Source organism: Idiotropiscis lumnitzeri, chromosome 16, assembly GCF_059441095.1.
Source record: "Idiotropiscis lumnitzeri isolate Australia: NSW breed Sydney's pygmy pipehorse chromosome 16, RoL_Ilum_1.0, whole genome shotgun sequence".
NCBI classification, from domain to species: domain Eukaryota; kingdom Metazoa; phylum Chordata; class Actinopteri; order Syngnathiformes; family Syngnathidae; genus Idiotropiscis; species Idiotropiscis lumnitzeri.
Window position 1 is genome coordinate 15,696,590 of NC_142406.1, and position 23,624 is coordinate 15,720,213.

General features: G+C 49.8%; 4 protein-coding genes across 11 annotated transcripts; 2 read left to right on the forward strand and 2 right to left on the reverse strand.

The window, feature by feature from the left end:
* Window positions 1–272: 272 nt before the first annotated feature.
* yrk (Yes-related kinase) lies at window positions 273–8,580 on the reverse strand. 7 transcript variants are annotated; one of them, XM_088318655.1, is made up of 14 exons: window positions 8,424–8,578; window positions 5,942–5,991; window positions 5,401–5,684; window positions 5,160–5,262; window positions 4,760–4,858; window positions 4,583–4,686; window positions 4,188–4,337; window positions 3,835–3,999; window positions 3,377–3,532; window positions 2,669–2,848; window positions 2,516–2,592; window positions 2,285–2,438; window positions 2,074–2,205; window positions 273–1,712 (listed from the first exon to the last, which is right to left on the reverse strand). In XM_088318655.1, exons 3-14 carry the CDS (start codon window positions 5,654–5,656, stop codon window positions 1,504–1,506), a joined length of 1,785 nt encoding a protein of 594 aa, XP_088174781.1. In that variant the 5' UTR covers window positions 5,657–5,684; window positions 5,942–5,991; window positions 8,424–8,578; the 3' UTR covers window positions 273–1,503. The 7 variants fall into 7 exon arrangements, with proteins under 7 accessions (XP_088174781.1, XP_088174779.1, XP_088174777.1 ...); XM_088318653.1 differs by lacking the exon at window positions 3,835–3,999 and having other exon boundaries at window positions 8,424–8,577; XM_088318651.1 differs by lacking the exon at window positions 3,377–3,532 and having other exon boundaries at window positions 3,870–3,999; window positions 8,424–8,577.
* Window positions 8,581–8,951: 371 nt separating this feature from the next.
* sesn2 (sestrin 2) lies at window positions 8,952–14,215 on the reverse strand. Its single transcript, XM_088319602.1, has 11 exons — window positions 13,307–14,215; window positions 11,495–11,560; window positions 11,226–11,414; window positions 10,971–11,153; window positions 10,659–10,877; window positions 10,322–10,457; window positions 10,119–10,234; window positions 9,963–10,046; window positions 9,794–9,900; window positions 9,561–9,705; window positions 8,952–9,373 (listed from the first exon to the last, which is right to left on the reverse strand). The coding sequence occupies exons 1-11, from the start codon at window positions 13,625–13,627 to the stop codon at window positions 9,287–9,289; spliced, it is 1,653 nt and encodes a 550-aa protein (XP_088175728.1). The 5' UTR covers window positions 13,628–14,215; the 3' UTR covers window positions 8,952–9,286.
* An 875-nt stretch (window positions 14,216–15,090) lies between these two features.
* On the forward strand, window positions 15,091–16,596 carry LOC148321752 (calaxin-like). The gene is made up of 7 exons (XM_088319381.1): window positions 15,091–15,338; window positions 15,421–15,553; window positions 15,739–15,891; window positions 15,971–16,075; window positions 16,141–16,289; window positions 16,353–16,457; window positions 16,543–16,596. The coding sequence occupies exons 2-7, from the start codon at window positions 15,496–15,498 to the stop codon at window positions 16,594–16,596; spliced, it is 624 nt and encodes a 207-aa protein (XP_088175507.1). The 5' UTR covers window positions 15,091–15,338; window positions 15,421–15,495.
* A 606-nt stretch (window positions 16,597–17,202) lies between these two features.
* pex1 (peroxisomal biogenesis factor 1) lies at window positions 17,203–23,624 on the forward strand. 2 transcript variants are annotated; one of them, XM_088278678.1, is made up of 23 exons: window positions 17,203–17,384; window positions 17,507–17,656; window positions 17,718–17,801; window positions 17,870–17,984; window positions 18,254–18,846; window positions 18,922–19,044; window positions 19,164–19,293; window positions 19,379–19,491; window positions 19,559–19,638; window positions 19,715–19,850; window positions 20,046–20,142; window positions 20,220–20,390; window positions 20,465–20,619; window positions 20,734–20,923; window positions 21,017–21,183; window positions 21,246–21,380; window positions 21,484–21,548; window positions 21,667–21,809; window positions 22,268–22,371; window positions 22,431–22,802; window positions 23,035–23,202; window positions 23,274–23,404; window positions 23,471–23,624. In XM_088278678.1, exons 1-23 carry the CDS (start codon window positions 17,283–17,285, stop codon window positions 23,541–23,543), a joined length of 3,597 nt encoding a protein of 1,198 aa, XP_088134804.1. In that variant the 5' UTR covers window positions 17,203–17,282; the 3' UTR covers window positions 23,544–23,624. The 2 variants fall into 2 exon arrangements, with proteins under 2 accessions (XP_088134804.1, XP_088134803.1); XM_088278677.1 differs by having other exon boundaries at window positions 23,035–23,404.

A 23,624-nucleotide genomic window follows, 5' to 3' on the forward strand; every position in this document is an offset into this window, starting at 1 on the left:
TCATACTTCGTCGCATCACGTTAATTAGTTCATTGTCGTCCAACGTATCCAACGTACATGTCACGCAATCGCTATTTTACTATTCCCTAGTATCGCGATAGTTGTAATTAATTGGTCACCTGACTGGAAAGACCGTGAACTTAAAAAATGTGAACACGTAATTAGATTAAAATGTTTTAATTAACATTCACTTTAGTATGGATTGATAACTACTAAAGAGAATAATATAAAATTAAATAGTAAAAAAAACAAATACATGATTATGGAATTAATGAGCTTAAAGAAATTTAATGAACTAAAATAAAACAAATTACTCTATAAGATAAATTTTACGCCAACTACATGGTAAATTCACAGACGCAAAAATCTGCGATGTCTGTTAAATTAATTATAAAATGACACGAATAAATTATTATGAGTTCTACAAAATGATCATACTATGGAGCATTCGCTAGTTTTCTATTTGAATGAATAAATGAATAAAATATCAAAAGATAATCAACACCAAACCAGATCAGAGCCCTCATCACAAAATACGTTAAAAAAAGATAAAGAACATAAAACAAGGCGTTTAAGAGCCACATAAATGTTAAGAGATATTATCCAAATATATCTGATCTTTATTATAACAAACTTGACAGGGTTAAAGTTCACAGAAAAAGAGTATAGTAAAAAAAAGTCTAGAAATAGGACTTATTTCCTTTTCTTGCTTTCATTCACTTTGAATGAATGAATGAATAAATGCTTTCGATGTATACTCGTTGTGGTGCGTTAAATTAAAAACTACGAAAAGAGACGGCTCATAAAAAACAAAAGTTATTCCTCACCGTATCACTTAATCTCTTGATTTACTGACAATTTTGAAGGTAAAAGATATATATTTTTAAAGGATTTGGGGGGGTGCTAATATTTTACATGGTTGTGGAACAAATCTAATACCAGAACTGACTCATTTTTTCCCCCAAGTATAGTTTGCTGTACATTCTCTTGAATACATCTTTTGTTTCAGTCAGAATAGTCGTTTTTGTAAAAGAAAATAAAAATGCGCTTTGCCCAGTGATTTCCGTTATTGTACCCACTTCGGTATACATTTTTGTTTCATTGGTGTGGCGTGATCATTCATTGCATTTAATTCTTGTCCAGGGACTCGAGTTTGAGAACAAGTGTTCAAATCTATTCGCACAACACGCACGAGGGCTTCAGAACGTTTGCTCGCTCAAAACATGGCGGTCAATCCATTAGAATGGCCAAAATGGATGGAAGAAACATTATCAGGCGGCTGAGAAAGAAGCCAGGATCATGTGCCAAGTCGCATCCCACCTCCCCGACCATCTACAAATCTACATCTTCTTCCTTGTTGTCATGGTTACCGGGTAAAGCAACATCACTGCAGGGCCCGCTCAGCCGAGGTCCAGGCGCCTTCCTCGTCCATCCCCAAAGGTTGCGGGAAAAGACGGCCTTGTAGTCATGTGGGTTCTTTTTTTTTTGTGTGTTTGTGTGCAGTCACAGGTTCTCTCCGGGTTGGTACTGCGGCTCGGTGGCGGTGAAGTAGTCCTCCAGGAAGGACTGCAGGTACTCGAAGGTGTGCCTCTCGTCGGCCTCGCGCCGCCAGCACTGCAGCATGAGCTCGTGGAGCGAGGCGGGGCAGCCCGGGGCGCAGGCCATCCGGTAGCCTCGCTCCACCTGCTCCAGCACCTCGCGGTTGTTCATGCCTGGCGGGGATGCGGGACGAGGAGGAGGAGGAGGGCAAATGGTGAAGCCGTGCACGGACAGTAAAACATTAAGCACACCTGCGCCATCTAACGAGATCCCATTTGAGACTTGGACAAAAGCAACACCAACTGAAAATAATCCAGAACGGCATTTTTCAGTCCTCATTTATCTTAACAGGTGTAAATTCCCAAAATGTCCACCAGGTGGCACTCTTTCCGATTCAATGTATGGGGCAACATTTTAATCGACCTCTCAGAAGGTCGACATTTTTCCTCGAGTTCCTCACACGATCATGTTTGTTCGAAGTGGCAAGTGAAGTCAAGTCTTCCAAATAATTGTGAAATGTTCAAAACTTCTTACCTGGGTAGGGCACGCGTCCCTTGGTGATGAGCTCGGTGAGCAGGATGCCGAAGCTCCACACGTCCGACTTGATGGTGAAGCGTCCGTACAGCGCCGCTTCCGGCGCCGTCCATTTGATGGGGAACTTGGCCCCTGTAACCATGGCAACAAGGCAGTGTGTGTGTGTGTGTGTGTGTATATATACACACACACACACACACGTTGGACTTACCTTGTCTGGCGGTGTACTCGTTGTCCTCGATGAGCCTGGCCAGGCCAAAGTCGGCGATCTTGCAAACCAGGTTGTCTCCGACGAGGATGTTGGCGGCTCGCAAGTCTCGGTGGATGTAATTCATCCGTTCGATGTAGGCCATCCCGGCCGCGATCTGACCCGCCGCCACAAACTCGTTACAAGTGTGCACGGCAAGGACTATTTGATATTTTTTGTTCATTTGTCATTAACCTGCGCCGCCATGTCCACAAGTTGGGGGAGCTTCAAGTTTTGCCCCTCGCCATCTTTTAAGAAGTCCAGTAAACTTCCTGGAAGGCGACAAGAAAACAGGAAGTGACGATTGTTCACTCAAGTGACGACTGCACAAATATCCGAAGCGTGTACCTTGGCTCATGAACTCGGTGATGATGTAGATGGGCTCCTCGGACACGACGGCGTACAGCTGCACCAGCTTGTCGTGGCGCAGCCTCTTCATGATCTGGGCCTCCTCCAGGAAGGCCTCGGGGGACATGGTGCCCGGCTTCAGCGTCTTCACGGCGACCTTGGTGGTGCCGTTCCACATGCCTGATACGAAGAGCCGGCCAACATCAAGACACACGTGGGGAGTACAGGACGCGATGTTGGCTGCATGCAGCTTACTCGGTGACACGAGCACGCATGCGCGTCACGTGAAAGAACACGTATGAGCGTGCACATGCACATGTTGTGACGCACGAAAAGCAGAATCTGAGTGACATGGACAGCACTTGGCGGGATTTTAGGGACAAACTAGACATGCAAAGTCAATGCAATAATTATTATTTTAAGAATAATAAAATTGTAATTTTTTAAAATTAAGTATAAATACTGTATGATCATCGAAAATACATTAAATTATTTTTTTAATGACACAAATAGCACTTTCTGGTACTGTACTCAATGAAACGTAACGTAATATAAACAAATCGAATGATTTTTTTTTTATCGTTTTGTTTGGGATGTGCGTGCCTTGGCCACCAGGGGGCAGTATAACACAACAATCATTGGAACAAAACTAGCGGCTTGAGCAAATGGAACAATAGCACTTTTTTTTTTTTTTTTTGCGGGTCTCACCCATCCACACGTCCCCAAAGCAGCCGTGTCCCAACTTCCTCTGCAGGGCTAACATGGACCGGGGCACCTCCCAGGCATCCCGGCCCAGGCCCAATGTGAGCGGCGTGCAGTTGGGACAAACTTTGGTCAGGTAGAAGCACAGCCCGTCGTTAGTGTCTTGGGATGGAGTGATGAAGTGATGGAGCGATGGAGGAAGAGTGAGAAAGAGGGGTGGTGAGAGGAAAATGGTACATGCGGATGCGACGGCGAGGGAGGGCAAAGGTCAAGCTCTGCAGACCTGGATTTGCGCCAATCATTTTTAAAGATTAGACAGCCGCTTTTGATTTTCAGATTTAAAAAAAAATGTTTTTTTCCTCTTCTTGTTTTGGTCCAAGTCTGCATCCACTGAGACCCTCGACAAGAAGAAACCCCTCCCCTTCCTTCCCCCATTCGGTGCAACCCCTCCCCATGCGTCCTACCCATCCACACTTCTCCAAACTGGCCGTTGCCCAACTTTTTAATCAGCTGCAGCGATTCGCGGGGAATCTCCCACATGTCCTTGGTCTTCACCGATAAATCGGCCAGCTTGGGCATGCCGCGCTTGCAGCTGCCGATCAGCCGGCAGCACAGTCCTGCCGCTCGCTCTGAGGCGGGCCGCGAGCGGGATAAACACACAGGAAGGAGTGAAAGACGGCAAAACATGTTTGCTTGGACACACCGCACCCCCACCTCAAAAAAAAAAAAAAATTCCCCTCTGCACAAACGAGCGCCACAAAGGGACAAACAGAGAACAATCAAAAGAATGCGCGTTCCAAAAAGTTGCAAGTGGTACCTGTGTAGTGCGCCACCAGCTGCTGCACTGTGTCAAACTGCGACCTCGTGGTGATGTAATAGCCGCCGTTGTCCAGCTTGCGGATCTTATAGTGCTTCACGTGGTCTCCCTTGTTGTCGTCCCAGTCGCGGATGGACAGCGAGTAAGCGCCTGCAAAAAAAAAAAAAAAATGAATACACAAATCAAACGATAAAAATCAAACAAAAATTACACGTGCCAAAAAAAAAAAATCTAAATTGAAAACTGAATTGAAATAATGGTCAATAAAAAAATATTTTAATAAATGTCAAATATAAATCAAATCTTGGCTTTCTTCCTCACCCAAAAATTGAAAAATTAGAAAAAAAAAAAAGAAAAATGCAAATTTTTTTGTGCATGCGTGCGGTCTCCCAAACCTTTGGTGGTCTCGCTCTCGCGGATGAGAAAAGTCCCCCTCTGGTTGCCGTGTCCCAGCAGCTGTCTCTCCGCATCCTTCCTCCCCATCTTTCCGAAATACCACCTGTCGCCATAGCAACATCCGCTCGCCAAATTTGACCTCTGACACGTGTGCGCGTGCGTGCGTGCGTACTCACTCCTCGGCCTGTATGGAGTCCACCGGCGCCACGTAGTTGGACGGAATGTAGCCGGCGTTGCCCGTGTCCAGCGAACGAGCCTCCCACCAGTCGCCTTCTCTGTGATCAAGAAGACAAAATCGTCGCGTCGTCCAATAATTGCGTTGCCGGACAATCGCGTGTCGCACAAAAACACAACGAGGGACAATTTTGGGCGTCCAATCAACCTGTCATGCGTCTTTTGGGAAATGTGGGAGGAAACCGGAGTACCCGGAGAAAAGCCACACAGCCACGGGGGGAGGAGCCAAAATCGAACGCTGACCTCCGCGCTGTGAGGCCATCGTGCAAAGCGGGCGGAAACGATTCGACGCATCGGAAAGTTCAGTCGTGACCAAAAAAACGAAGATCTGAAGCCACGTACGTGTTGTTGATGATCTGAAACTTCTCGCCCTTCTGGAAGGTGAGGTCGTCCTCGGTGCGAGCGTCGTAGTCGTAGAGCGCGATGAAGAGCGTGACGCCGCCGCCTGCGCGACGACAAACAACGTTTTATTACCTCCGCCTTTTGTCGCCTTCATTTTTTTTTTTCTCTAAATAAATATTTGCATTGCGACAGACTGGTCTTGATGAGATCATTTCCAGCCGCAACGCGACCGCGTCCCTACTTGTGACTCCGGCGGTCCAGTGCTGCGTGGTGGAGTTGGGGAAGATGGCGCTGCTGGAGAATCCCTTGTTGAAGTCCGGTATGATCTGCGTTGGGTCCGGACAGTAGCGCCCCTGCACCGAGTCGGCGGACGAGCCGCCATCGCCGTTGCTAGGAGACTGGACCGAAGCACCGGCGGCACCGGCACCGGCGCCGCCCGTTAAGGCGGTGGCTTCCAGTTTGGCCGACTTCTTCTGCTTGCAACAAGCGCAACCCATCGTCGACGCGCACGGACACGGACGGCGTCTGGACAAGGAGCGCCGTCACACTTTACGACCACATGGAAGACTTGCGTTCGCTTTGAGAGCTATTTTTTCATCCTCAAAGAATATTTGGGCGAGCACTTTAAGGAGCACACGCTACACATCTCTCGGTTGTCAACATAAGTGTGAAAAATTAGTCTGTTTTGTGATGTAAAAAAAAAAAAAAAAGAAACCTAAAAACGAACCTTGGGGAACAGTCGCAAAATGAACAAACTATATTTACGAGTGACTTTCTCTCACCTGATGTCGTCTTCCTGCGTCAGATCATCGGTCAATCAGCATCGCCACCGCTGACGCCGCAGAAAGACAAACAAAGAAGAAGAAGTCGTTTTAGACAAGCGGGACAGGAGATAAGAACGACACATGCGAGGTTAGCCACATCCCCTTTTCGGCCTCGCGTCACCTCGAAAAGGGACGCCTGTGTCATCCTGGCTTGACAATAGTTGCGCGTTTGCGTGTGTGTGTTGAAATAACCCGCTCTTGCCCTTACATGTCGGTGTGAGCGTGTGAAAAGTTACAGCAAAGTCGTTGTGTCATGGCAACGGGAGCTCAAAAACTAACCACAATGCAAGCCAACATCCGGACACTTGATTAGGAACACCTGCACGACAAGTCAAGTTATCGCCGTCCAACGCGAGAGATCGAAACATGTTGGGCGCACCTCTTCTTAGCCCAACGCCGAATGCAGCCCAAGCGGCAAAACGCCGGCTTGCTCCAATTCGAATCGAGAACGACTTGTTTGGTAATTCAACAGAAGTCTTTTGAGGCGTCCCTAATCAAGTGGCCACCGGGCCTACTTTGCGACAATATGAAAAACAAAAGCCGCTCGCAATTTGGCGACTATCGGGTCCACCATCAGGGGAGCAACAGGAAGTTAGCCATGTTCATGCTTCCTGTCTACCAATCGGATGGCTCCCCCCCCCCCCCCCCCCGTTCCTGGAAACTCACGCGACCGTTCGCAAACACACACACACACACACACTTGGAAACATCATTCCCTGTTCTTTACAAGTGTAAAAAGAAAAGACTGATGAAGGCCTCAAAGCCGGTGAGCAACTTGAAATTTGGCAGGCATGTCTGTCATGAGTCGGCCCACAAAAAAAGTCATGCCTGAAGATACGCAAGAAGTCGGCCATTTTGTCTCCGAGCGGCTTTATTTTTCTCCATTAATGAGAATCGGCTTGTGCTGCGTGCTCACATAAATCACGTTTGCAAAACACCCAAATCCCAGCGACACACCCTTTTCCTGCACGGACGACGGTGCAGATAAGCGGCTCGCGCTGGGGAATTCGACACACACGCACACACACACCCACCCCCACACGCACACACGCAAATTGCTATGTACAGTAAAGTTTTGTACTTTCACACTGCAAGTTCTTCTTCTGCTCTGTTGTTCCGCTTTTTCTAACCTTTCTTTGTCTTGCCTCGCCACACTCGCACATTCCCAGGAAGGCCTGACAGGATGCGGATAGCGAGTGTACAGGATGATAGGACAATGAGAAGTGTTACACACACACACACACACACACACACATATATAGCGTAGGTACACACTAAGGGAGAGGGGGGCTGCAAAGGAAGAGCCCCGTTTCCGGATGATGTCGTCATATCCTCTCCCAATCTGACATTCCGAAGCATTCCGGTGGCCGGTTGCCGTGGTAACCGGCAGACTGATGGACCGTACAGGTACGACGTCCACCTGAATGCCGAGGAAGCGTTCCCGACGGTGACGACAACCGAAGTAACGCAGCCACCCACGCCTCTTTCCTTCCTCCGATGGAAAAATTCCAAGAAGGCTCCTCCGCCTGAAATAGGGACGAGCGAGATGGGAACGCCGTCTCGGAAGGTGTCGAGCGGGGGAGTTTTCCCGGGTGAATCCGTCAGTTGTGCCAGAAGTGATTCAGCGGTGACCAATCCCTGCGTTACACTTGAACTTTGCGATTTTATACAGAGTCAGCATGGACATTCTCAGTTAATTCAACTTCCTTTTTTTCATCTGCTCGTCAGTCTGTCAGCATTCCAAAGCGACTCAGTGATAGCACACACACACACGCACCCCCACGCACACACACATTCTGAGAACATCTGGAAACTTCAGGGTTCCTTTGGAAACTTCCTATCAGCTTCTATCTCAAATAAAACTAATAACACAAAAGCATAAGGCACCAAAACACACACACACACACACCCCGGTAGTATCTAGAAGAGCGATGGACAACTCATTCAATCCCAGGCACATATTTTGGTCTTGTAAGAATCCAGATGTTCAAGCCAGGTATGTTTTCATTAATTTTTTTTTTTTTTTTTAAACTAGGTCCACACACTCCCAAACCATATTTATTTACAAGAATGCCATTTTAAATAGCAAAAATGTGTATTCTGTATTAGAGGAGATATATTGACTAACCCACCCAACACTCCCAATCTTTTTGTTTCTTACATGATTTGGTTGACATTACGAATGTGGGCCAGGCCACATGTGGCCCACGACCCGCCGGTCGCACACCCTGATCTAGGAACGCCTGGGAACTTTATATCAACTGAACCCTGACTTCCGGCCCAAATATAAATCATAACAAGCCCCCCAAAACAGAGGAACCGAACTCAATTCACTTTGCAGTGTGTTGCAAGACATTAGTGATGCGCCGCGGGAACAAAAGTTCAAAGAAAGTCTCGAGATTGAAACCACAACCAAGAAAGCAAACAAAATTAGACTTACCGAAGTATCCGTGAAGCCGGGCGTCCACTTGCTCAGCAGCTATGCAACTTCTCCACGCGAGCGCGCGCACGCGCCCGACCGGAAGACGACCAGCAGCGGCCCAGCCCACACTGGAGCGCGCACGCAAACGCACGCGCACGCCGGTCCAGCGGGAGGGACATGGCGCCTCCCGCCGTGCACGCACATTCCGTTTTTGCGCAACACGATTGATTAATGAGCATGAGTGGGCTGGTGACGTCACGACACCAGCTTGTTTGTTTGGAAGTTAATTGAAAGCAGTCAAAAAGTTTCGAACTTGTGGGGGGAACATTACTCGAGAAAGCGGAACAAGCTTTTCTAAAATGGACTTTGTCGCCCTCTTGTGGTGGGGCAATGCAATCGTATTGTCCCACATCACCGCTTATCAAAAAGACGATTAAACGTCATGAAAATTGCGCAGGTGTGCCTTAGGCGGCCCACAATAAACCGGCACTCGAATGTAAAGGTTCCATGTATGAGACATATAAACACATTTCAAGGCAACAGTAATCAATTTTTTGTTGTCAAGTCATTTTATTGAATAGAAAAATACAAGCTTTTGTCATTTTCTTACTCTCAGCCCTCAAAGTGCGCTGAAGGACACAAGTCGTCGTAGTGGCGCCATAAAGCCCATCAAAAAAAAAAAAAAAAAAAAATATATGAAACGCAGACGCACCTGGCAATATGAATGTAGCGGCATCGATACTTTCGGTGCAAAAAATATTAAATATGAATCGGCACACGCCGCTTAACACTGGAACAGAAGATATGTAAAAACAAGCATCGGCTGCGTGGGAGAAAAAAAAACGCAGCTGGCTCAGCATCCGCAAATGTGGCGGTGGTCATCATCTCATGTAGTGAGTGATGGCTCGCAGCGTGTACAACAGCGCCGCCTGCAGGCGAGCCTCCAACACGATCAAGTTGGCGTGCACCTGACAAACACGTGACAAGATGAAAACATTTCAGCTCAGAACACAAAAAGAAACACGTGGTGTGTGTTTTTGGTGCGTGTTCTTAAATTATTCACTGGATTAAGTGTGTGTGTGTGTTGAGTGTGCTTAAAGTGTGTTATGTTTGTGTATTTAGTGTAGGTGTGATTCAAAATGCCAACTTGCGCACCTTCTCCGAGTGCCTGAAGTGCCTCCAGAAGGCGTGGTAGATGTGCACGGTGGTCTGCTCGGGGTGGCAGGCCATGGTCTTGACGAAGACCTTCAAGGCGCGCTCCAGCAGCACGTTGACGCTGCCGTAGTCGTAGTCGTCGTACCTGCGGCGCAAAACGCATCGGCGTCCTCCGTTCATTCCATGCGCACGCTCGCGGCGATGGCAATCGCGCGCCAAAAGTCGGCACTGACCGAATCCCGTACAGACAGTGGATGTAGTTCCACAGCGCTTTCCTCAGCGTGTGCGTGTCCACACCCTCGTGCATGGCCATCCGGTGGTACGTCAGGTTGCTCACCACCTCACCACACAAAAATCAACTCCGTTGAAGGTTTAGCGGTTCCGAAAAACGGGCGGTCTTACCTGGAATTTCTCATCCAGCAGCTGTCCCATGTCCGGCAGCAACCTGTTCACCAGCGAGTAGCCGTGGTCCTCCCACGAGTAGTCCTGCACGTCCGCAAAATGCCACATGAAGCGACAGAGGACAGCCGAGGTGGTCGCGAACTAACGAGGCACTACCTGGGCTCTCATGGTGGGAGGGGCCTGCTCTCCTCTGGGCGCAAAGTCCTCATATCTGAAATCCGGCTCGTGCATGAGATGAAGGAGCCTCTCGGGAGGCGCCCCTCGCACCAAAGCTGCAAGCGGCACAAACGTCAAATACGAGCAACGATTCTCGATCCTCGACTTGGTTTCATTTCATTTCAATTTAGGAATCGACGTACCGGTGGGGATGCTCTCGCTTCGCTCCCGCTCGAAGCGCGTGACCATCTCCTCCTGCGTGCACTCTTCCTCCTGCTGCTCCTGCAGCTCCACCATCCTCTTCATCAGCACTTCCACTTCCACGGTGCCGTCCGCCAGCTACGCGATGACAGCACAATCCCGTTCGGGTCAGTTGACAGCAACACAAATCCCGTTTGGGGTTTTTGTTTTTTTGCCGCCGCCGCCGCCCAGAAATAAGGAGAAATGAAAAGGAAGAAGTTGACAAAACGGTCCGTTCCTGCAGAAAAATAACCGCGTTGTCCTTTGAAGAGTCACGGTAAACGCCGCGTCCGTTCTTACCTCCTGCCGCCCGTCCTCGCTGGCGGGGCTGTGAGGGCTGCGGGTGGGGTGGCCGGGCGACGGCGGCCGGAAGGTGTGTCCGCCCGAGTGGTCCGGCTCAGGGTTGAGGCCGCAGCCCCACACGAAGGAGCAGAGCGCGTGGGCGTGCGTCATCAGGATGACGGCGTGGATCAGCTCGGCCAGCGACCAGCGCAGCTCGGCGCCCGGGTACACCAGCTCCTGTGCCAGGGAAAACGGGTTTTTTTGGGGGGTCAACCACCACTTCAACTCTGTGGCGTGAAGACGCCTTTTTGTCATCTCTTTGCGGCCCACCTGGATGTGCAACTGCGTGATGAGCCAAGGTCGGTGGGCCAGCAGCTTGTTGAGGACGTTGAGGCCTCGGAGTTTGGCGGGGGCGTGCTGCAGTCCGCTCAGCCAGCTCTCATCGCCGCCGGCCTCCAGGAAGCTGGTGCTGTGCTGCTGGACCACGTAGGAGCAGTGATGGCGGGCGGCGGCCTGAGGGCGGGGGGGCAGACGGGCCGATTAGTCGCTTTTGCGGACGGGAGCGTCCTTTCCGGCACTTCTCACCATGATGGCGATGTAATGGCGCCAGTGGCGAGGGAGGGGGCCGTCCATCTCCAGCAAGGCATGCTGGGTCCTCAGGAAGCAGCTGAGGTAGGCGGGGTGCAGCGCCATCACCATGGTGACGTGGTCCACGCGGCCCAGGGACAGAAACGACTCGATGAGGACGTCCTGGTCCGGCCCGTCTTTCAAGATCTGAAAATGGAGCAAGTTTTCAATTTGAAGCGTTTTTGGCGGCAAATTTGCGCTCAAATTGACTTTGGAAGGCAACTCGCCTGCTTGGCAGGAATGAAGGCGCTCGGACCCGAGGCCAGGGCGCGAGGAACTTGGACTCCTTGCTCCTGGCGAGTGGCGAAGAGGACAAAGTCGAGAAACGTGACGCTGCAATGAGGACGAGCGCGCGTGACGCATCATTGCAAAAGTCAAAATCGTTGCGGCCACGCGTTACGATTTCGACAAAGCCGACTGAAGTCCACGCGAGTCTATTGACTAGCGTCAAAATTGTTTTGTCAGACGAAACCTAAACGGAAAAATATCTGAGGAGCTTTTTGTTTCATCAGTTGGCCGGACGCAAATAATATTTACTTAGGTTTGTTCAAGAAAAAAATTCAAATAAAATAAAAAATGAGCAGACTATAATCAAACACAAATAAGTTCGTACCTTTTGAAAAAAAAAAAAAAAAAACTTGGATATTTTTTGCCTGAATTTTTTTGCCTTATTTTTACAATAAAAAAATAGAATTGAGCTTGCTGAAATGTTTTCTTTGCGTCTTTGTAAAATCGCCATTCTCTGCAAACGTAGAATCAAGGCAACTGGACTGAATTTTTTTTTTATTACGAAAGCAGAAAAAAAATAAAATTATTTTGCATTAACTCCCACATGAATAACGTTCGGTATTTATTCACTCTTTATAATCCCTCATGAGGAAAAATTAAGAAATTTGCAGTCACTTGCGCGCTTCAAAATAAAATAACGAATTGTTTTGCTCCGTCACTCAACAATCGTTTTGTCAAAAAGTTTCATAAAGGCAGCACCTTCAAAGTGATCTCCTAAAAATAACATTCCAGTCACAAAAAGGCCACTCACCGACATTTGCAGCGAACAAAATTCTTCCTGGCAACTTCCTCTGAGCATTTCGATTTGTTTGTCAGAAATAACCGAGAGTTGTTGGGGGCGTGAGCGTGCTCGAAAAAAAAACAGGAAGTCTGCGCAGCGTGAACAAAAGGGGGCGTGGCCAAAGCTGCTTGTTTGTGCTCACCTCAGAGGAGTCTTGCATCACCTTCGAAGTGCAAGTCTGATGAAACCGGTGGAAAGCGTCAAGACCAAATTTTTGTCTTTTCGCACTTTGATTTGTGTGCTAAACTTACTTCAGACGAACGTTCGAATGTGATGTCTCCACATTTGTTAAGATGGCATTTCTAAATTATCCTGCGTCACTTTGAATGAGAAGATTCCAGTATGGGTGCAAAAAGCAGAAAATAAATTGAAGATGCAAGATAACATCTTCGTATGTTTGTATGTGTAGCCGTAACTTTGGAAATAAACTTGTAAAGATAAAATTGTAGGCCAACGACTTATAACATTGAGGCCAACGTAAAAAGCGAAAGGTGAAGGATCTTCAACCGTCCCAGCTGACTTTGGGCAAACGGCTACGACTACACCCTGGACTGGTCGCCAGCCAGTCGCAGGACAAACACTGACAGTCACTCAGCATGAAGCGATCCACGCTGGCCGCACACAAGCCTGGCGAGTGCGAACTGCACCATGACGTGACAAATAATTAGTCATCGATATTGAACAATTGACGTGCAGGGACACGCCAGCGTTGTCGCAATTCCGATGCATTTTGTGCATTCATCTGAAAGACATTTTTTTTAGGTATGCTGTCAAATGAGAATAAAATGATACCTAAATGTTTTAGGATGGGTTTGTGGTGCATTTTAGGTTTAAACCATGGCCAGGGTTTGACAGCCCTGATGCCAACTATTAATACGGTAAAGTATGTGACATTGTCGCAGTGAGCAACCCCCGTGAATTGCAAGTTTTGTTCCTGCAAATGTTCCTCATCCCGGCCAGGTAGACTCACCTGGGCCGCCCGCAGCAGCTCGGTGGCCCTGGCTCGCACCTCCCGCAACGGGCACGACCGGGCAAGCCGCAGCAGGTGCAGAAGCGTCTCCTTGCTCAGCCGCGTCGAACTGGGCCGGTCCAGGTCCAGACCCAAACACACCAGAACTCCTTGGCTGAGCTGCTCCAGGGCAGCCGCCCGTTCCTCCTCGTCTCTGCTGCACAGCCGCGCCAGGGTCTTTATCGTCGGCCTGCATGCGCCATCGTCCGGGTCGGGCCCCGGGCTCGGTGCGGTGTCTCCGTTGGCCCGACTGGCGAAGCTTGGTTCGGTGTAGCTGGCCATTGCGCGGCGATCGGCTTGCTGGTGGGAGTCCAACGACTTGGTCGGCTGTCTCGCCGCCGTTAGCTCACCGCTAACCGTTACGTGGTTTATCAGGTAGCGTCGGTGCCGGAGGTTGTCCGACCCCCCGGACTCAAGTATTGCGTAACCACCGGTTCCGTTAATGATTAACGCCGGTGCGGCGGCGGCGGCGGCGGCGGTGGTGGACAACGTTCACGCGAGGCCGAGATCTCTTCGCGCATCCCCGGGACGAAACTGAAGACAGCCCAGCTAGGTTAAAGCTAAAGCTAAAGCTAAGCTAGGCTAACCAAGCTAAAGATGCTCTCGTCTAAAAAGTGTTTTCAACAAACGAGACAAAGGGAAGAAAAGAAAAGCTCCCAAGTGAAACAAGGTGGCAGTCCGGTTGACTTATGACTTGAAGATGGGCAGAACCAATAAGCGTGACAATGAATAAAAACTAAAAAAACTAAAAGAGACGGAGGCGAGCTTTTCCTAAGTTAGTTTGACGCTGACGAAAGACACACACGAGTCGCTGCTTTCTCTCAGCTGTCGCTTTCGAGCCCTCGCTTATGACGTCACAGTGACGTGTACGGAACTTTGCAGCAAAACACGGCGTACGCGATAAAATGTATTTTTTTTCCTTTTTTTCATTTGTGAGACATAACATACTTGCCTATTTGTTAAACGTGAATGGCTTTAAAATGTACAGAAATTGAATTATAAGTAGTGAAGTAAATTCATATTTGTCAATATGTATTTTTATTTCACCTCGAGGGATTATAATGAAGCAGGGTAGTGGTTAGCGCGTCTGCCTCACAGTTCTGTGGTTCAGTATTTGAATCTCAACTCCAACTTCCTGTGGGGATTTAAGCAGGATTTCTCATTTTCACATTCCAAAAAGACGCATGTTTTCAAATTGTGAATGCTTGTTTGTCCTCAAATAGTCGGACACCAAGTCCTGGGTGTACCCCAAAGCTCATCCAAAACCAGTTGCAGGACAATTAAGATGCACGCAAAACATGGATGGATTGTAATGAGTAAAATATATATGTATCGTCTTTGAATTAATTGTATCTCTGTATTGTAGTTGTATCTCAAAGGAACACTGTATTTTTCTCCATAAGTATTAACGAGATTTTGGACTCCATGTAACATTAAATAGAAAAAAAATCTAATTTCCAGAGTCGTTTTTTTTTCTCGTATATTTACCTGCGATTGTCGGTGATACGCATGCGCATAAAATTGAGGACACCACTTCCGCAATTAGCAAAGTGGCAGCATCATAAAATACTTCCCGGTGAGGTTTAACTCTTTTTTAATAGCAGTGTTTGAAAACTTACAAAAAAAAAGTTACCGGCTACAGCATTAAAATTTTTTTTAAATAAATAGCCGCAACGCTTCAGACGCGTGTGATGACGTCAGCAAAGCTCTAGTGTAGAGGACAATGGCGAGTCGCGGCCGCTCTTCTGTAAAACTCTGCCTTCTAATCCATGGAGAGTGCCACTCAGTTGGCTATTGTTAATAAAAGGCACGTTGAAAACGAAATGTGTTCCACTTTTATTTTCACTCCATGGAGCTTTCCCCAACAATCCCCTCCCGCCTGCCTCCCCGACCGTCCCCCCTCGTTACCACGGCAACGAGGCCTCTCAGTTGCCCGGTGGACGGACATGCTCCCACGCTAGTTAGGTAGTAAACGATGACGTTTGCCAGCCAGGTAAATCGAGAAATTAAATTACATCCACAAATAATATAATGCGTGTGTGTGGTCGTGCCAACTTCTGTTGCTTGTCTGCCAGGTGCTTGCTAAGGTGACTCCACGTCAACGTCCGGGCCCAGGTCGACCCTTTTGAGGCCCAAAGTAGCGGACAAACATGTCCAAGAGGCTGATCCAAAACCTCGCAAAGACAATTTCGAAACAAGTGGACCGCTGTGAGTTACTTTGCCGATGACATAACGTGGCAAATGTTGCAATTCTAGACTTTCAGAAATTCAAGTCAACATATTAAAGTGGTGTGCATACTATGGCCGGGGGGCATATACTATATATAAAAAAAAAAAAAAAACAATTGTGGCAATGTCACATTTTTCTCACACTCAGCTTCTTGTCTTGTCAGTCAATCCAACAGAGGTCGAGTGCCTAATTCGTGAGTTTTACGCCATCCTCGGGCAGACGACGAGCACCGGGAGGAGCAGCTTGGACGAGAGGAAGTTCAGAAGCATACTGACCAACGAGTTTGGTCTCACCAACAACACCATCATGGAAAGAGGTCTTGCTTATGACACAGATGTCTTTTTTAAAAAAAAATATTTTGCTTGGCTTAGTGCGTGACATGATCAGCTTTCCAGTTTTCAGAACGTTCGACAAGGACAACGACAGCTTCGTCAGCTCCAAGGAGTGGGTGGAGGGCCTGTGCGTTTTTCTTCGCGGCACCTTGGATGAAAAAATCAAATGTAAAAGGGCGAAAAATGCAAAGTGATCTTCAATTTGTCCGTCTAATCTGCCTCACCCCCTCCAGACTGTTTTCACGTGTACGACCTGAGCGGGGACGAGTACATCGCCAGGGAGGAGATTCTTCTCATGGTGAGGAACTGCCTGCGGATGCACGGCGAGGAGGACCCTTACGACAGCATCAAAGATCTGGTGGAGATCACGCTCAAGAGGATGGTGAGACGTTGGGCACGCCACGCCGCTCCATTAAACATAAAATACAAATATTTCCACTGACAGGACCACGACAATGACGACAGGCTGTCTTTTGAAGACTACAAAAAGTCGGTGAAAGAGCTGAACATTGTGCTGGAGGCTTTCGGGACGTGCCTCCCCAATGCTACGGTAACAGCAAGCTCATGATTGTAAAAGTGATGACATAATTCCGTGAATAATTGATTCATCTTAAACTTGTTTTTTTTTTCTACAGAGGATTGAGATGTTCGAGCAGCGCGTATTCAATAATAAATGGGACCACAGATGAAGTCCATAAGCTTTCAAGTATTTTTTTAATACACACCAATAGCTGTTTTGTTTTCTAATGTGTAAATAAAGAGGTCATTTTTAATGTTTTTAATAAATATCCATGTGTGGTTTTGGCTGCAGTGAATCAGACATGATTGATTTTCTCCTTCAGGGAAAAAAAAACAAAAAAACATTGACACATTGGGCAATTTTCCACTGTGGTGTTTCACTTAGCTGGCCTTTAAAAAAAGCCAAAGAAAAAACATTTATTTGTATTTATATTATTGAGTGAAGTTGTGGATTTTAGTGGCTTTCCATTGGCACAAAATTAAAATGACGTTGTGTTTCTCACCTGTTACGCACTCAACACTACCTCAGCTTTTACAAAAATCACAAAAGTCCTTAATCATAAAGTTTATACACTTAAGCAGCGTCTCTTCGCGCGTTTGTTTTTGTTTACTTTAGCAGCCACGTGACCGGAAACCAAACATGTAGACTTCAAAATAAAGTATATTCTTTGGAAAGCAAGGTATACCAGTCTCAGCACGAGTTGCTTTATTTTGAAAAAAACAAAAAAAAACAGGCATCAGCGCTTCCTCCTTCTAAGCCAATCGCTGCCGGTTGCGCGTCAATGACAGCAACTCGCACAGGAAGTCCGAGCAACTTAGCATGCGTTGTTTACATGTCAAACTTGATGTGTGAGACATGTTCTGCGGAATTCAACCCGTGACGGTTGTGCTTATCAACGCGAAAAACTGTTTTCTCCATGTACCCGCCAAGTTAATTTCCCATCTTTCACTGACCGAGGTAAGCGAGCTGCAGTTAGTCGTTAGCCGCGGTGGCTAACTTCGTCCGAAGTTTCCTCCCACTTTGGTCAAAGGTTGAACATTTACTGTTGTCCAGCATGACGTCAGTGATTTTCGTCTTAGAACCAGGCCTTGGAGCTGTCCAGCAGTCACGACGGCCCGCCGGCGTTCCTCAGCTGGACTCCGAGCCGCAGCTCGTATGGCTCGGACGAGCACCACGTGGAGCTATGCAGACATCTGGCAGACAAACTGGGCCTGCGGGACGGACAAGAGGTAAAAGTCCGTCTGGTGTCGCGCGCCCACGGCAGGTTGATGCGTTTGTCGTGTTGCTCAGGGGTTCTTGAGGACGTGTCGGCAGGTGTCGTCGGTGCATCAAGCGTTTGTGGAGCCGCTCTCGGCCGACGACTGGGAGATCTTGGTAGGTTCCCGCGTGATTTGAGAGACGAGAAGAAAAATCCACTTCATGGTGTGTGGCGATGCCTTCAGGAGCTGCATAGCGGCGCGCTCGAGCAGAAGCTTTTGGATCAGATACGAGTGGTGTTTCCAGATGCTGTTTTCCCCGTGTGGGTGGACGGCCACACGGTCATCTACATCCAAATTGGTACGCAAAAATTGCAATGTGTTTAACAGTTGCATCTAAAAAAAGAAAAATGGAAATCTTAATTTATATCATTAGTTAAAAAAGAGTGTCTTGTGTTTTCTCATGAATCTGTATGATGAAAATAGTGAAATATTTAATTATTATTTCTTGAGCAGCCCTTGAGGAGGCTGAACTCAGGTCTCATCATAGAATCCGCCTTTCGAGCTGTTTGACGTCTTCCTTCTTTGGGCGCATTTTCAAAATGGCTAACTTGGCTTACCTTCTCGCAGCATCCCTGTCGCCGTCGGTGCCTTACGGTCGCCTGGAGCCCTTCACGGAGCTCATGGTGACGCCCAAGAAGCACGGCGGCCGCCCCGAGATGCCTCCCCACTTCCACTCTGACCCAACGTCCACACCTGCAGCACGCCCTCAAACCGTCCCCCCTCCGAGTCAGCAGTGGGGCGGCGTCTCGGACCTGAAAAGTCTGTTTGGCTACGTAACAAAAGGCGCACGCGATCCGCTTCAGGAGCTCCCGTCTGTACCGGATGTGCCCTTCCTGCTCGCCGACGCCCTCTACAGAGTATGCGGCGTCCCGCCTCCGTCTTTGGCCGCCGCCAGCCACGTGGCGCCCGGCGTGCTTCACGTCTTCCCGCTGAGCCACACGTCGGACCTCGATGTCGCCGGAGCTCAGCCGGAGGTGACGTACGGCCTGCTGTCCAAAGTGCCTTCGCCCAAGGAGCGAGCCAAGGAGAAGAATGCGGCAGGAGATGGACAAGAGGAGGAGGTGAAAGGTCAGGAGGTCACAGTGGTGCGCTTGGTGTGCCATGGTGCCGATATGCAAAGACGAAACACGGAGGGAAACATCCACTGCGGTCACGTCTGGGTGAGACGCGCAAAACGAAGATGCCATCCACACTTTTCAATGCTCATACTTCATTTTTTTATTTTCGGGCCACAGATTCCTCCGGTCGTGGCCGTCAGGCTCAACATCCTTCCACATTCGGCAGTCAGAATAAAGCCCGTGAAATCGAGTGTTAAACTTGCGTCCGCCATTCAACTACAGCCTCTAAATCCGCTGCTGGTGAGTCTCGAACGGGTCAAATTGTTGCGGAGCAATTCATGACATTCTTTCGTCTAAATATGTTCAACAAGAGTGAAATTTTATTTGTTCCAAGATAAAAAAAAAAATGTCTTCCTCAGACAGAGGCGGAAAAGGTGGAGGAGGAGGCGATCCAGACGGCCTTCCTGGGTTGGCTGCACACTCAGACTCACCAACCGTTGGCCTGCTTGACACCTCGAGCCGGTTCCGTCGTCCTGCACGCCACTGACGGTGAGGCACGTTTGCATGGCTTCAATAAAAAAAAAAAAAAAATCATCGTCCAAATTCGACAATTGCGTGGCTCTTTTCCTTTCAGACAAGTTGGAATTTGCGGTCACCGTGCTGAGACCAGAACCCGAACCAGAGGGCGACCCGCCGGACCAGTTATTTCTGCTCACACCTTCCGTCTTACAGAAGAAACACATCCAGGTTGACGGGATTGCGGCTGTTCCAAATGCATTCTTTCACTCACTCACGCGTTGTGACTCACGTTCAGGTCGTCCGAGAACCAAAGTCGGCGCCAACTCCCCAAGTGGACCCGCCAAAAGAACTTCTCCACTCTCTAGATTGTCTCGGGTAAGTCGAGAGCGTGTCAATCCGATTTTGTCCACTCGGCTTTTAAAAAGCCTCGGTCTTCATCTTTGGTCCTCAGAGGTGTGGACGAGCTGAGCAGAACGAGTCTCGAGTTCATTTCGCACAGTCTGCTGGCGACGCCGCTGTCCAGAGAGCTGCTGGGAGTCATCGGACGAGGACTCAAAGGCGGAGCGCTGCTCATCACCGGCGCTCAAGTGAGATGACGGAACGCGTGCAGCGCGTTCCAAATGGATGACGCGGCGGGAAAAAGAAAAGTTTTTAGTCACCGCATTTTTGAGAAAGAACAATGGAAAAAAAAAAAATGCAGACTTTGTGAAGCGTCTCTTTGGAACGCAACGGGTCCGGTCGTGAGGTGTCCCTAATCAAGTGTCCCTGGTGTCTTTCCGTAGGGCAGCGGAAAGAGCGCCCTGTCTCGTGCCCTGTGCAGGAAAGCCGCAGACGAGATGGACGCGCACGTGGAAGTGTTGGAGTGCAACAAGTTACAAGGTGGTCCGGTGCCGACAAGGCGACTTGAGCATTTTTTTTTTTTCCTTCTTCATTTTGGAAATAAATTTGTTTTCCAGGCAAACGGGCGGAGACGATTCGCCAGACGCTGCGGGACATTTTCACTCAGGCGGAATGGAAGCAGCCGTCTGTGGTGCTGCTGGACGATTTTGATCACGTGAGCCGGGCGTCCGCCTCGCCCGAGCACGAGCACGGCCCCGAGGCGCTGCTGCACCTGCACGTCGCGCAAAGTATTGGCGCAACGTCGCGAATGTCGTCATCGTGGTCGTTGTTCCACGCGGTCTCGTATCATTTTGCGTCGCAGGCTTGCTGGACCTCGCCAACGAGATGATGGAACGCGACACTTTGATGTGTTTGATCGTGACCAGCGAGAGCAAACGCTCGTTACACGGCACGCTCACGGAAGCGCAGGGGACGCACTTCTTCCAGGCCTTCGCGGACATACGAGCGCCCAACCAGGTGGACAGCCGTCCGTCCGTCCGTCCATCCGTCCGTCCGTGCGTCCGTCCGTCCGTGCGTCCGTCCGTCCTTCCGTCACATTGACGTCAAGTCTAAACGTGCGTGTGCGCGCAGGCCCAGCGAGCAGACATCCTTTCTCACGCAATCCAAACAAGATGCGGCCCATCCCAGCTGGACTCTGTGAACTTTGACCTGGCCGCCGTCGCCAAGGAGACGGATGGCTACCTGCCTCAAGATCTGCTGATGCTGCTGGAACGAGCCCTCCACGCTAACGCCGCACGCCGACAACAAAACGACAATCCCGGTAACGTTTCAGTCGAACGCCCGCGCCCGAGTCGTTTTAGCCCGGATTGTCACGGAGAGTCACACAACGCGTCGCGTCGCGTGCCTTTTGCAGACACGCGTTTGTCGCAGGATGACTTCACCAAGGCTTTTGAGGACTTCACCCCGCCATCCCTGTGGGGGGCGGACCTCCACAGTCCCCGCGGTGGGGGACTGGAGACGGTCGGGGGGCTGACGGAGGTCCGGCAGCAGTTGATGGACACCATCTTGCTCCCCGCCAAGGTCTGCCGTGGACACACGCGTGGTGAACTTTGACAGGCTCTGACGGCGGTGTGGCGTTTCAGTACCCGGTCCTGTTCTCCAAGCTTCCCATCCGACATCGCTCGGGAATTCTGCTGTACGGAGCGCCGGGCACCGGCAAGACGCTGCTGGCCCGAGCCGTCGCCAAAGACAGCGGCATGAACTTCATCAGCATCAAAGTGCGCGCGGTGACTTGCAAAACGTTTCGAGCCAATTTTAAGGGACCAAGGAAAAGCGACTTGGTCCGTCTTCCTGTCCCCAAAATGTCTGCGTGTGTTCCAGGGTCCGGAGCTTCTGAGCAAATACATCGGCGCAAGCGAGAAGGCGGTGCGAGACGTCTTCAGCAGGTGACGAGCGAGCATATGCCGCCATTTTGATGATGGGACAAAATGGCGGCTCATCCGAGTCGGCCGCAAGATGGCGACGTTTGTGCGAATGATCGGAATTCCATTTTTGCAACGACAGGGCCGAGGCGGCCAAGCCCTGCGTGCTCTTCTTTGACGAGTTTGACTCGCTGGCGCCCAAGCGCGGTCACGACAGCACTGGCGTGACCGACCGCGTCGTCAACCAGCTGCTCACTCAGCTGGACGGCGCCGAGGGCCTGCAAGGTGCGTGCGCCACTGAGAAAGACAACTTTGAAAGCCGAACCGGAGTTTCGGTGCAGCGACTCGCCACTCAAGTCCAGAGAAGGCATGAAAGTGACGAGACACTTTGAGGCGTCAGTTAGTTAGCACATCACATGTGAAAATCGACGCGCAAAAAACATTTTTAACAAGCCGGAGCTATTTTTTTTTTTGGTTGTCGTTTGTGAGAAGTGCAAAAAATGGCAGCAACGAGTCAAGTCGTCACATACCTCCGTTTGCGGCGGTGAAAGCGTCGCTCTCGACCAGCCGCTGTCCTGCCTGTTGAGCTTCTGCACACTTTGCTGATTATCTGATCATTAGGAAAACAAGCAGAACAGCGCCCCTTGTGGCCCGGAGTTGGACATGCGCGCGTTTGGCTTTTAAAGTCGGCTTCTCATTTACGTGTAAGAATGTGTGAGAGTACCTGCGGTGTTCCCTTTCAGGCGTTTACGTGCTGGCCGCCACCAGTCGGCCGGACCTCATCGACCGGGCTCTGCTGCGTCCAGGCCGACTGGACAAGTCGCTGTACTGCCCTCCGCCCGCCGAGGTCTGATGATGTCACCGCAAGTCTGTCTCGGCCGTCTCAACAACCTTGCCGTCCCGCAGGAGGACCGCTTGGCCATCCTGAAGGTCCTGAGCACCGGCGTCCCTTTGGCCCCCGACGTGGACCTGGAGGAGCTTGCGGCGCGGACGCACGGCTTCACCGGCGCCAACCTGAAAGCGCTGCTCTACAACAGCCAGCTGGAGGCGCTGAGCGGCGGTCAGGAGACCGCGTGCGACATGAGCCTGTCCTCCATGATGTTCCCGAACAACAGCAGCGGTTCCGATGAGCTGGAGGGGGACGGCGAGGGCGACGGCGGCCTGAGCCCGGAGCCCGCCGACCTTCAAGTGTTAGACGAGCAACGGCGACAAAATGGCGGCGACGTCTGGAAGCTCTACTTCGGAAGCTCCTTTGAGTCCGAGTCTGCTGAAGGGAGTGTGAGTACGATCAACTCCTCACTGACGGATAAAAAAAACAAAACAACTAACAAATACTTTGAAAAGGCAGAAAAAAAAAATGTCTGGCCGCTGCACGCACACATACCAGAGTATCAATACCTCGTCATAATAGTATTTGCGTGTGATTATCGATACTTTTGATTTTAGTTTCGATGACTAACTTTGAAAACAACGCAAAGAAGTGAACATTCTCTTCCTTTCCCCCCCCCAGCACATCTCTGGACATATCTCGGACATTCCGACGCCCGAGTCCCGTTTTTTGCCGCCCCCCCTCGCCATGCCTTCCCTCCAGAGCGGCTTCCGGGAGCTCGGCGACGAGCAGCTGCGGCGCCTCGAGCGAGAGGTGGCATGCATCAAGCTGAACCACCGCAGAGCCAACGTCAGCAAGCCACGCATGACGCCCGACTGCGTTGTGTTGCATTCACTTGCACTCTGTAAATGTGTGTTTAGGGGGAGCGCGTGCGTGCACCGTCCGCCTGCAGCCAGTCGGGCTTCCTGCTGCGTCGTTGCCACGTGCTCGCCGCTCTGGACGCCACAAGGCCGTCACTCAGCAAGGACGACTGGAGCAGATACACAACACTGTGGGTGGCGCACAACTCGTCACACGCACACAAAAAATGTATTTATGCGTGTCATCATTTTTTCAGGTATGAGACTTTTACAGGAGGCAGAGACGCCACGCAAACATTCCGACCAGGACAACGCGTGACGTTAGCGTGATGATGCAATTGTTGCTTATTTTATTATGCATCTTTCATGACTAAGACGATAAAGAAATAAAATTTTTGGTGCACACGAGAA

Bases quoted from the DNA above. Each gene is read 5' to 3' on its own strand.
- yrk (XM_088318655.1), bottom strand. From the start codon at position 5,656: ATGGGTTGCGCTTGTTGCAAGCAGAAGAAGTCGGCCAAACTGGAAGCC. The intron at 3,533-3,834 runs GTAGGACGCATG...CTCCATCCCAAG, and splicing joins GTTTGGAGAAGTGTGGATGG to ACACTAACGACGGGCTGTGC. The intron at 2,439-2,515 runs GTTAATGACAAA...GCGGCGGGTCAG, and splicing joins TTGTGGACATGGCGGCGCAG to ATCGCGGCCGGGATGGCCTA.
- sesn2 (XM_088319602.1), bottom strand. From the start codon at position 13,627: ATGGCCAGCTACACCGAACCAAGCTTCGCCAGTCGGGCCAACGGAGAC. The intron at 11,154-11,225 runs GTGAGAAGTGCC...CCCCGCCCTCAG, and splicing joins GCCATTACATCGCCATCATG to GCCGCCGCCCGCCATCACTG. The intron at 9,706-9,793 runs GTCAGTGCCGAC...TTTGCGCCGCAG, and splicing joins CACTGTCTGTACGGGATTCG to GTACGACGACTACGACTACG.
- LOC148321752 (XM_088319381.1), top strand. From the start codon at position 15,496: ATGTCCAAGAGGCTGATCCAAAACCTCGCAAAGACAATTTCGAAACAA. The intron at 16,076-16,140 runs GTAAAAGGGCGA...CACCCCCTCCAG, and splicing joins CTTGGATGAAAAAATCAAAT to ACTGTTTTCACGTGTACGAC. The intron at 16,290-16,352 runs GTGAGACGTTGG...TTCCACTGACAG, and splicing joins AGATCACGCTCAAGAGGATG to GACCACGACAATGACGACAG.
- pex1 (XM_088278677.1), top strand. From the start codon at position 17,283: ATGTTCTGCGGAATTCAACCCGTGACGGTTGTGCTTATCAACGCGAAA. The intron at 17,802-17,869 runs GTAGGTTCCCGC...CGATGCCTTCAG, and splicing joins CCGACGACTGGGAGATCTTG to GAGCTGCATAGCGGCGCGCT. The intron at 20,924-21,016 runs GTAACGTTTCAG...TGCCTTTTGCAG, and splicing joins ACAACAAAACGACAATCCCG to ACACGCGTTTGTCGCAGGAT.